At 40.9% G+C, this 11,443-nt stretch overlaps 1 protein-coding gene across 2 annotated transcripts; it reads right to left on the bottom strand.

Annotated features, from left to right (window-relative positions):
* Positions 1-2,591: 2,591 nt before the first annotated feature.
* On the bottom strand, positions 2,592-11,168 carry LOC108019926 (ornithine decarboxylase 2). 2 transcript variants are annotated; one of them, XM_070994947.1, is made up of 6 exons: positions 10,854-11,168; positions 10,325-10,482; positions 9,970-10,255; positions 9,665-9,913; positions 2,879-2,947; positions 2,592-2,821 (listed from the first exon to the last, which is right to left on the bottom strand). In XM_070994947.1, exons 1-6 carry the CDS (start codon positions 11,121-11,123, stop codon positions 2,675-2,677), a joined length of 1,179 nt encoding a protein of 392 aa, XP_070851048.1. In that variant the 5' UTR covers positions 11,124-11,168; the 3' UTR covers positions 2,592-2,674. The 2 variants fall into 2 exon arrangements, with proteins under 2 accessions (XP_070851048.1, XP_070851047.1); XM_070994946.1 differs by having other exon boundaries at positions 2,597-2,821; positions 9,970-10,267; positions 10,854-11,158.
* Between the last annotated feature and the right edge of the window lie 275 nt (positions 11,169-11,443).

Below are 11,443 nucleotides of genomic sequence, written 5' to 3'. Positions count from 1 at the left end.
GAAGACACGAGGGCAGTTCCAGATAAGCGAAAACTTCACATTTCCTGCTGAATGCCTCGGATCATTATCCTGGTAAAATCGAAAACGATCGCGTTTGCCCAGTTTTTCAGCAGATTACAGTAAGTTCTCCTTTAAAATGATGAGGTACATGTTGGTGTCCATGATGCCATCAATGAAAATGAGGTTGTTCACGCGACAGGCTGCCATACAGGTCGAAACCATGACGTGACCCCCGCCATGTTTGACCGTAGGTTTCAGGTGCTCATTCTCCAACTCTGTATTTGGTCGCCGCCACACAAATTGTCGTCCTTCTGAACCAAAAATGTTAAATTTTGACTCGTCAGCAAAGATACCGTCATCCCAGAACGAATTTGGTAAAAGTATGTGCTCCTTTGTAAACTTTAGCCGAGCAGCAATATTTGTCTTACAAATAAATGGATTCTTTCGTGCTACTCGACCATTGAAGTTATTATCGTGAAGTACACGACGCACCGTATCAGGACTACACTTATTGCCCATTTCGTCCTCGACCTCTGCAGCTATTTTTGGAGCCGATAGCTTGGGGTTTTCCTTAATTTTCCGGACATTACGGCGCTCTTCATGATCGTTGAAAATTTTATGTGGAGCTTTTCGGCCTTCATCTGCAATGCGGTTCTCTCGGACAAACCGTTGGATGATGTACTGTATTGTACTAGGGCTTAGGGATACCATTTCTGCAATGATCCGCTGACCTTTTCCACTTTTAAAATGTTTAAGCACAAGTTCTCGCTGCTCAATAGTTGGGCGTGGTGCCATTTCGGTAACTCCCCTGTATCTCTTTATATAAGTATAACCCAGCTCGGAAACTCATAAAATATTTATTTGTTAGTATTTTAAACGATCAAATAATAATAAAATCTGCGATTTTTAGGACTAAATGTTCAATTTTTTTACTTCAAACATACTGCACGAAATAAGCTGCGGCATGGAAAAAGCCTGTACATTTTGTTTTTATTAAATGCATTTAAATTCTTCTGATATCTTTCTTAGTTTAGCAGAAATAACGACTATAACTTTTTTTAGGTTGCTGCACGAAATAAGCTGCGAGCCACTGTATATATAGATCTTATTATACTGTCATGTGTTAGAAAAACTACACTTAACAAGCATTAAAAACAGTCAAAAACTTACTTTTTTTTTGATATGTCCACCGAACACTACACTACACGCCAAATTCAAGGGGTGAACACAAATGGCATGTGCATTCGATACCATTGTTGCACCCCTGAGTTGCAATTTAGTGTTTCCTTTTTGATTCTTATAAACTTAAATTTGTTTTAAATTACTTTTTTTAAACCTACAACTAAATCTCTAACAATTTTACAATATACTTAAGATTACTTTAACATAGTACGCAATAAATCACTTTTCTTTTAAATCTCGATTTCGGTATATGTATATTTTAGATATCGAAATTTGTAAAAATATTTTTATAGGGTATTGTATAGGGTATACTAGATTCGTCGGAAAGTATGTAACAGGCATAATAAAGGCTGTTTTCGTTTGATTTTGAAAAGAGCCCCAAGTATAGAAATGTCAAACAAAATCACCTCTTAACGAGGTAAAAACTTAGTGACGATCGCTTTTTCAGCAGACAAAAGTTCTGATATCAACTTTTGTGACGAAAATGTATTTTTCGATCTACTAAATAAATAAAATTTCTTAATTTTTTAAAATTTCAAACAAAAACCAATCGGTGGTATTAAGACCAAATTTGTTAGAAAGGCATAAAAAGTATTTTAAAATACCTTTGTAACGACGTGTAGCACAAGCCTGTAGCTTTAGTAGTTCAAAAGTTATGGGTGTACAAAATTTAGATATTTATAGCTCTTTTTCTCGCTAAACTACAATAGCAAGTTTTTACAAAATGGTAGAACTAATGTCTTTATATTGAACTGTTTTACATCGTCTAGAATTTTCAGGACTCTAAAATAACGTTTTGGAAAAAACTGACAAAAAAAATACAATTTTCATTTTGAGAAGTCCTCCGAAATCTTGTTTTGCGTAATACTTTTAAACGGAGCATCCGATTTGGGTGTCATCCGATGCGAATTTTAAGTGAAAATACAAATAGGTTAATAGCGGTAATATTTATCCCCACAGGCCCCATCAGATCACATTTTCTAAATCTTCACTTTTACACTTTCACTGCTCTTTCTATGCGTTCCTTTTTGGTTTTTGCAATACCTTTCGATTTAGGTATCACTCGAAACCATCGGAAGATTACAGTAGATTTTTATTTCTTCGTGTATATATAGTAGTCGCCTTCGCTCACCCTCCTGGTGTGGTTCGTCCTTACGTGGACTGCCGTCGACAGTGATACTTCGCACACTCCCCTCTTGGGCTTCGTCTCAGTGTTTCGGTGACATCCCAATGTTGCTGTTGCTCTTACCATTCATTTACCTTGCAACTCTAAAATTGATCCTTATGTGTTTTTTTTTTTGTACAAACTTCTAGCAAAAATGATATAATTCTCAGCAGGGGTAAGTGTTTAATAATTCATGTACTCCTACTTTGCGTATTTATAACAATAGGTATAAAATATTTTTTCAGTTGTTTATTTTTCGTGAAAAAATATAGGTATATTTTAATAGAAAGTTAATAAGCAATGCCACTTAAATCCGTGAGAAAATAACTAAAGTCTCTTTGCTAGGAAGTACCTGGTCTCTGGCACATCGAATCCGTTGAAGGGACTAGCAATGGGCACTGTGTAGGCTCCCATGTTGCGAAAACCCAAAAGATCGCCACAGTTTAAGTTGGGCAAGAGCCAATTGTCCGATATCTTAAGGTCAAAATAATACATTGGGTTCATATTGAATGCTTTGGTTAATTAGATTACCTTATCCAGGGCATCACAGCTGGGTCCCCACATCACCGACTTGAACTTTGGCCGAGACTCGACTTCATCCTGTAAAAACCAATTTTTTTACCCGTTATTCGAAGAGTAAAAGGGTGTGTGGAATTCGTTGGAGAAGTATGAAGAAAGTAGAATTCCGAGCATATAAAGCAGTGATGGCCAGAAGAATAACGGGTAACGGTACATGTTCCGATTAGCAAATCACTTACAAACACAAAGTCTGATATGTCATTGTATGCTCTGCTTCTGCTGGCCATGTCTGATATAAAGGGGAGAATATGGTATAGTGACGAATTTTTTTTTTTTTTTTTTTTGCTTTGCTATTTATTTATTGAATCTTCTCCCTTTGGATACTAACAATAAGTGTATCAAATCTTAGACTAATTAATCTAACTCACAGTCATATGACTGATGTTGTGCTAAAGGGGCCCGAAAGTTATAGCTGGCTTGGCAGGTCGTTGCGTTGTAGACGGGATCGGCTGGAAACCCAAGTCAAGCCTCTTGCGAGGCAATTGGGGTGCACAGAGAGTTTTTCGTTGTAGGACGCTTTTTGTTTGTCTATTTCATCTTTAACGGTAAGAATGCTTAGGTCCCTGTGGATGTTTTGGTTGCGAATATACCATGGTGCCCCAGTGATAGTTCGCAGGATTTTCGATTGAGCGCGCTGTATAATGTCTATGTTGCTTCTGCTGGCGTTCCCCCATAGCTGGGAGCCATATGTCCAGATGGGCTTGAGAGTGGAGTTGTAGAGCAAAACCTTGTAGTCCAGACGCAGGGGCGAACGAGCGTTAAGAATCCAGTGGAAGCTGCTGGCCTTTAGTTTTAGATGTAGTTTCTTGCGTTCGATGTGTCTTCTCCAGGTTAGTCGTCTGTCAAGGTGGACGCCGAGATACGTTACATCGTTGACTTGGGGAATCTGCGTATTATTCAATAATAGTGGAGGGCATGTTTGCCTGTTGAGAGTAAACGTTATGTGTTTACATTTTTGTTCATTTATTTTAATCCGCCAATCAGATAGCCACCTCTCTACTACGAGGAGGTGGTTTGCTAGCTGTGTTGTGGCTCGGCCTGGGCACCTCGAGCGACTTAAAATTGCGGTGTCGTCAGCGAACGTAGATGTTGTTAGCTGCTCGTTCGTGGGAATATCCGCTGTGTATAGGAGGAACAGAGTAGGCCCTAGCGCGCTTCCTTGCGGGACTCCAGCTTTGATAATGTAGTCGTCGGATGTTGTTGTATTGCACCTTACTGCGAAGGACCTGTTGTATAGATACGACTCAAGAAGCTTGTGAGTGTAATCCGGTAAGTGTGTTTTGATTTTGTGCATGAGGCCATCTAGCCATACTCGATCGAAGGCTTGAGATACATCGAGGAATATTGCGCTGCAGTATTCCCGATGCTCAAAGGCTGTGCGTATTTCTGATGTTATTCTGTTAACTTGTTCGATTGTTCCATGGTTTTGACGAAATCCAAATTGATGAGCAGGGATAACATTGTGTGCTCCTAGATATGGTGTTATGCGAGTTAGAAGGCATTTTTCGAACAGCTTAGACAGACACGATAATAAACTAATTGGTCTGTAGGATGACGGAATTGTGTGGTCTTTTCCGGGCTTCGGTATCATAATGATAATAGATTTTTTCCATTTTTTCGGATAGTAGCCGAGAGTTATAATCCCATTGAAGAGCTTACAGATAACCTCAATGGCAGAGTTTGGAAGTTCAATTAACATTTTTGGGGTTATTTGGTCACCGCCAGGGGCCTTTTTTGGTTTCAGTTCCCCAATGACTTTCGCGATCTCGTTTGGCTGAAACAATGGTGGTAGGGAAATAGATTCAGATTCGATTTGTGGTAGGAAAAATGAACCAGTGGCAGGGTTCGGCTGGAAGACGTTTCTTAGATGTAACGCAAAAGTTTCGGCTCTATCTTCGTCGCTGCGGGCCCAGATGCCAGATGAGTTTCTTATCGGAGTCACTGTTTCGATTGGAGAGCTCAGATTTGGGTGAGCCCTCCACAGAGGATGTTTTGTACTGGTTGGCGATAGTTTTGTAATGTACTGCAGCTGTGCATTTTCTGTTTCTTGCTTTAGAGCTCGATTTAGTGAGCGAGTGGCTTCCTTAAGACGTTGTTTTGATGACGGCGATCTGTTGGCTTGCCAGGCACGTCGCAGGCGCCTCTTTTCTAGGACTAACCGTTCAATTTGCAGATTAGTTTTGAAGTGGTTGGTTTGCGCGTCCCTGCCTTGTGGTGTTGAGATAGTGGCTGCCTCCACGAATACTTCTTCAAGAGCATCGGTAGAGCAGTCGATGTCCGCTTCGATGTTGAAGTGAGGTGTTAATTTGATGTGTGAGCTTACATACTTTTTATATTTTAACCAGTTGGTTCTGTGCGACGTCAGCCTGAGGGGGTGATCTGTGGTTCTTGTGCTTTGAAGAAGAGTTATTAGCACTGGCGAATGGTCTGACGACAGGTCCGAAAGCGCTTTGGCGCTTATTATATTGCGGGGAATGTTTTTTGTCACCGCAAAGTCTATTAGGTCTGGAACTTTCCTGGGGTCTGTTGGCCAGTATGTGGGGCTGCCAGGGGAAACGTAGTCTAATTTGTTGTTCGGTTTTATGATTGCATTGTATAATTGCCTTCCTTTGGGAGTCACAAGGCGTGATCCCCAGTGCGTGTGTTTGGCATTATAGTCCCCTGCAGCTATAAAGCGGTCTCCAAGCAAGTTGTAGAAGTCCATGAATTGTCCTTCAGAGATTGTAAAGCGAGGCGGGCAGTAGACAGCGGCTATGGTGAGGTTTCCGTTGCCTGACTGCACTTTGATAGCCGTGGCTTGCAGGTAATTAGTTGAAAACCTTTGGTGAAAGTGGTGCTTGATGCGTTCCCTGATTAGGATGCCGGTTCCGCCGTGGGCTTTACCATCTGGATGGTCTGTGCGGTAGAAAGTGTAGCCTCTTATTTGGAAGTTGTATTTGTTTGTGAGGTGCGTCTCTACCAGTAGCATAATGTCGATATGATTTTCATTCAGGAACTGTGTTACTTCAAGGTTGTGCCGTGAAACGCCATTGGCGTTCCACATTGTTATTCGTAGGTTTGCCATCTGATTATTTGGACTGCTTAGCTGCAAGTAGCTGTAACACCATGTTCTGGTTTTGAACCAGTGTTTGCATGGTCGTTTTCATGAATGACATGAGTTCCATCATACTTTGTTGCATGGTGACCATCATAGTTTCCAGAGTGCTTTGCGACTGTTCTTGGATCTGCTGAGCGTTTCCTAGATTAGACTGGAGTGGGTTTTCCGTCCCCGATCGAAGGGCATCGGCGTATGAGAATCCTGTCTGGGTATTTAGTTGACCAAAGGAGGATCTTGCAGCCGTGCCGAAAAATACTTCCGGCGTCGTACGCGAGTAAGTGTACGCATTTTGGGTTTTCTGATGACGCGTTGCTATCACTTTTCGCATGCGGTCCTTCATCTCCTTGTAGACCGGACAGCCCCTGTAGTTTGCCGTGTGGTTACCTTGGCAGTTAACGCATTTTTTCTTTTTGGGGTCTTCTTTGTTGGCAGGGCAGTTAGCCGAATTGTGGAAGTCTCCACAAGCTACACAGACTGTTCGAAGCGAACAGTATGCTTTGGTGTGTCCATACTCCTGACAATTTGTGCATTGCACTGGGCCGTTCCTTTTATGTGGCTCTTCCACGTTAATTCTTCGGTGCAATAAGTATTGCAGATTATAAATGGGGTGCACTTCATTTTTCTTCAAGACTCTGCTGTCTGGCTCCAGCTCGACCCTGAAGAGTGGTTGCGGCTTCTTGTTCCTGTTTATAATGTTACTGACGTTCTTTGCAGAAAACCCCTTTTCCTTAAGAGCATCGATAACTTCCTTGGCGGTTACGTCGGGCTCGATTCCTTTTATTACCACTTGCAGGCCCTTGCTGCTTTTTAGTTGGTATGTGTAGTAGCTTTTCCTAGCTTCCTCCAGGTATTTGGATACTGCTCGGAAATGTTCTTCAGATTTGGTCTGAAGCTTGGTTTCATGGATATCCCCTTTTGTGACCGGAACAACATGAAAGTTTCCGTCTCCGGTCAGCGCAACAATTTTGTTGACCAGGGCGTTCGAGATTTTCTCCCTAATGTAAATTGGTGGAGGCTTAGGTTTCGGTTGGGTCTCCTGAGCCCGTCCTGATTCATTTTCTGCTAGAAGCGCAAATCGATTGCTGTCGGATCTCCCGGGTAATATATCTTCTACTTGGACACGGTTTATTTTTGACTTGTTACCTACCGCGGTGTTCTGCGGGCTAAGCTTACGCTTGATATGGATGTACCGATCTAGTCCGGTCTGTATGGCCGGACCCGCTTGCTGAATTTTGTTTTGGTTTTGATTTGTTGTCGTTGTTTTTGTTGCCGTTGTATTTAGAGCTGCGGTTGCAGTCGATTCCGAAATAATAGTCGTAGCTGTGGTTGTCGTTGGTTTTTTTGCCGTAGCCGTAGTTGTTGCTGACAAATTTAGTGCGGATGCAGAAGTTTTACCGTTGCATGTTGTTGGTGCGCCAGGGGTCGAAACTGATGGTGGGGGGGTTTTGCATTGTTGACTCCACGCCGTCGGAGTAGGGGTAGCCGTAAGTAAGCATGGTGAGCAAGATCGTGCTCTTTGGCTATCGGCCGACAGTAGGGTCGTTTTTTGCACTTCGCTATCACGCGTTGAGACATACGAAAAGTAACCGTCTCTTCGGCTCGCGGAGCTGAGTCGCTCTTTATTCTGTTCGTAGCTCATTGAGCTTTATTAGCGTGGCACTTATTTATTATTATAAGATAAAATAATTATGTGCTAGTTTAAGACATTACACCGATTTTGTGGGTTGAAACCTAAATTTCTTTGGGTTTTAGCGTCTTTTCGCTTATTTGAAATTAACCTGTTTAGTTTTTGTGTTTTGTTTGCATTAATTTATCAACTTTCTTGCACTTTTCGCGGAGCTCGCACAAGACACGTCCACTCTCTTCAGCGGTCGTATGTGAGTGACGAATGATTCGTTTTTCAAATGCTATTTTTCCTAAAATAAATTAGGGTATTCAATTGCAGTTCCAACAACAATTTCCATACAAAATAGTTTATCAAGGCCTACAACAACCCAGCATATGTATACAAATCTGTTGTACTTGTGTAGAAATAGGGGTTAGTGATGGGTAGGAATTTTATCTAAAGTACTTAAAATATACTGAAAAGTTGGGTTTAAATCCATGGTAATGACAGTGAAAGGAAAGAAACAAATTTGAATTTTAAATGAAAATAAATAATAAATAAAATAAATAAAAATCATTGAATGGAAGAAAAACCCTCAAGAAAGCGAGCCAGGGAGGTCGAAACTAAGCGATGGTCTCAGAGCGAAGTTAACAAAGTCCTAGATTATATGTTGGAGCAATATAAAAATTTAAAAGTTAAACTTCTTTTGTGCGTAAATTTCCTGCAACTATATTTTGAAATAGAGGGTGTTCACAATTCTCGTCTGGCAATCTTACAAAGTTTACACTTTTGCAACGCAATTGAATACCCTAAATATGTTTCCAACGTGAAAATTTGGTAAAATTTCAAAGTAGTTAAGACCTACAGCTTTACCCGTAATCAAACGCTAAAAACCTGTTTAGCGCGCTCATTCTTGAAACTTTTTTTGCGTAAATTCAAATCGATTGTGTTGAATATAAATACCTACATTCCTTGTTCATTCCTATAGTTAATTTTTCATAAGTATCAGATCGTTCCCATAGCAACTATATGATATAACCGTATAACCATACTACCTGCAATAGAAAAAAGACTTAGGTTTCATCCCTACAGCTTTAAAATTTAGAAACTAGTTAGCGTAGAGCCGGGCAGACAGACACACAGACGGACATGGCCAGATCAACTCGTCTAGTGATGCTGATCAAGAGTATATATACCTATACCATCTAAAACAAGAAAGGAAGTTAACTTCGGCAAGCCGAAGTTTGTATACCCTTGGAGTTATAATTATTAAATTTAATCAAAAATTCTTAGAAATACAAAAAATGATATTCCCAATAGTAAATTTTCTATTTTTCGATTATTCCTATGGGAGCTATAAGATATTGTTGTCCGATCAGGCTGGTTCCTAGTTATATACTACCTGCAAAAGAAAGAAGACTTTTAGGAAAGTTTCAGCCCGATAGCTTTAAAACTGAGAGACTAGCTTGCGTAGAAACGGACGGACAGACGGACATGGCTAGATCGACTCGTATAGTGATGCTGATCAAGAATATATATACTTTATGGGGTCGGAAACGTCTCCTTCACTGCGTTTCAAACTTCTGACTGAAATCATAATACCCTCTGCAAGGCTATAAAAATGTATTAAATCAAATCATTAAAGGACATGGATATACTCACAATTATAATAATAAAAAAATAATAATAAAAACGAAATATTATTACAAGTTTTACAAAAACCTTTAAAAACTGAAAGGTAGATTGTGGGCGTGGCACATTCGGTTAACAAACATTCTCTGAATGAGAAGCTAAGGAATCTAAATCCAAAATTTCTAGATCTTATAGTTACCGATCTCACAGCGTTCACACGGACAGACAGACTTGTCTAAATCCACTCGGCTACTAATCCTGATCGAGAATATATATACTTTATGTGTTCGAAAACAAATATTTCTGCTAATAAATATGGTATTTAAAAATGAATATAAAATTAAAAAATTTTACGAAATATAATAATTTTATTGGTTTGCAAAGAGATTCATTATTTTCTTACCAGGTAAAGAACAGGAGTTAGCTCCTCAGGGTAGTAAAACATTGCTGCGAAGACCCCATAGATGCCATCATTTAGGTAGTACATCATTTTCTCCAGCCTTCCCTTTTCATTGCGGACCTCTCGCTTAGCGTGGATCTTGCAGACCAATGTGTAGGCAGCCTCCACAAAGAAACGTCCTGGTTCTGCAATTACTTTAACACGCTCATCGGGGAAACGGAGCTGCACCGAGGTGTTAACAGCGACAGCTATCTGTAAAGAGTGTCTCTCTATTTAAATAGCTCTATCCAATGCTTTTTTGCACACACCTCCTCGAACAATTCATCATCTATGCCCGGAAAGCCTCCGCCAACATCTAATAAATTCATATTATGACCTATAAGCTCGCCAAACCGAAAAATGTTTTCGGCCTTCTCGACGGCTCGATCGTAAGCCTCCACCTCGCTGCATCCGGAACCCACATGGAAACTGGTGCCAGTCACCTTGAGACCCAGAGCCTTGGAAAGAATCATTAGAGCCGGAGCATCTGCCTCCGCATCACAGCCATATTTTTCGCCCAATGGACACAACGCCTTCTTGGCCTCGCTCTTGAATCTTACGATGAGACTTAAATACGGAACTCTATCATTGTACCACCAAAATATTGAGTTGGGTAGAACTTACTTGGAATTTGGAAAGTGCTGGCTCAGCTTGTAAACCTCGAACTCATTATCCACCGTGCCATTGACAACCTCCTGTTCCTTGGCGTACTTTAAATGGCTGGCAGGACGACAAGGATGAGCAAAGATAATACGTTCAGGCGACACGCCAAATCCTAAGACCTAAAGATGTTATATATATGTATTAGGGTGGGTCGACTTGGGTGCCTAAAAATCGTCTAAAGTCACGTTTTTGCTTCTACATTTGCAAAAGAAAATTGCTGCCTTATAAGAAAAAATATCTCGATATTCTTTGCGTTGGTTAAATTTGTAGTAACGCGAAGAAGTCATAAATAGTACGTGCTTCATCATAAATTGAGTAAAGGTTTTGAACGATGTATGGGGCACTCCTGATAAAGATACTTTGATGCTTATCAAGGCCATAGTAAATTTGTGTACTTCTTTCGAAGCTTATTTCAAATAAAGCAATCGGATTGCCGCTGACATTTTTTACTTTCTTTTGCTGTCGAAGAGTGTTGTCCTTGAACACTCACTAGTTTGAGTTCGTTTTTGGAGGCGCAGTCGAATCCCGTTCCAAGATCTGCCAGAAACTTTACCAACACCGGATTGTCATTACACTTGACGGCATAGTGGGGTTTTATCCTTGGAAGAAGTTTCTGCCAGAGGCGAAGCTTCCGCTCCAGACAGGACAGATCGCAGATGTTGAGGGCCTGGTCCAGACCCTGCAGATCTGACTGCTCGATCACCCGGCGGATGTTAAGCTCATGTTCGTAGTATTGAATTTCTGGGGTACCGCTCGCCATCTCGCACTGTTCGCAAATAAATGGGTGTCCAGAGCCCCGGTCGTTCCTGAGCTGGGTACAATGTGGCAAAAGGTCTGATGAATATTTGCCAGAATGCGTAATTTACAACAAACAATATTTGACATCGTAAATAATTTTAATGACCTTGCGCGGCTGCACGGGCATGTAAAACTAATAAAATTTTAATTTTCAAGAGCAAATGCCCGAGTGGCCATTAAGTCGTGCATAATCGACACTTGCTCCGCGGACACAGGGCACTTCACACCGCCTTTCACATCTAAATCGAAATAGCATCAAGTCCCTACGCACACCCCTAGGAA

Source organism: Drosophila suzukii, chromosome 2R, assembly GCF_043229965.1.
Source record: "Drosophila suzukii chromosome 2R, CBGP_Dsuzu_IsoJpt1.0, whole genome shotgun sequence".
NCBI lineage: Eukaryota > Metazoa > Arthropoda > Insecta > Diptera > Drosophilidae > Drosophila > Drosophila suzukii.
Note: the sequence above shows the minus strand (reverse complement) of the source record. Positions and strands in the feature narration are given on the sequence as shown.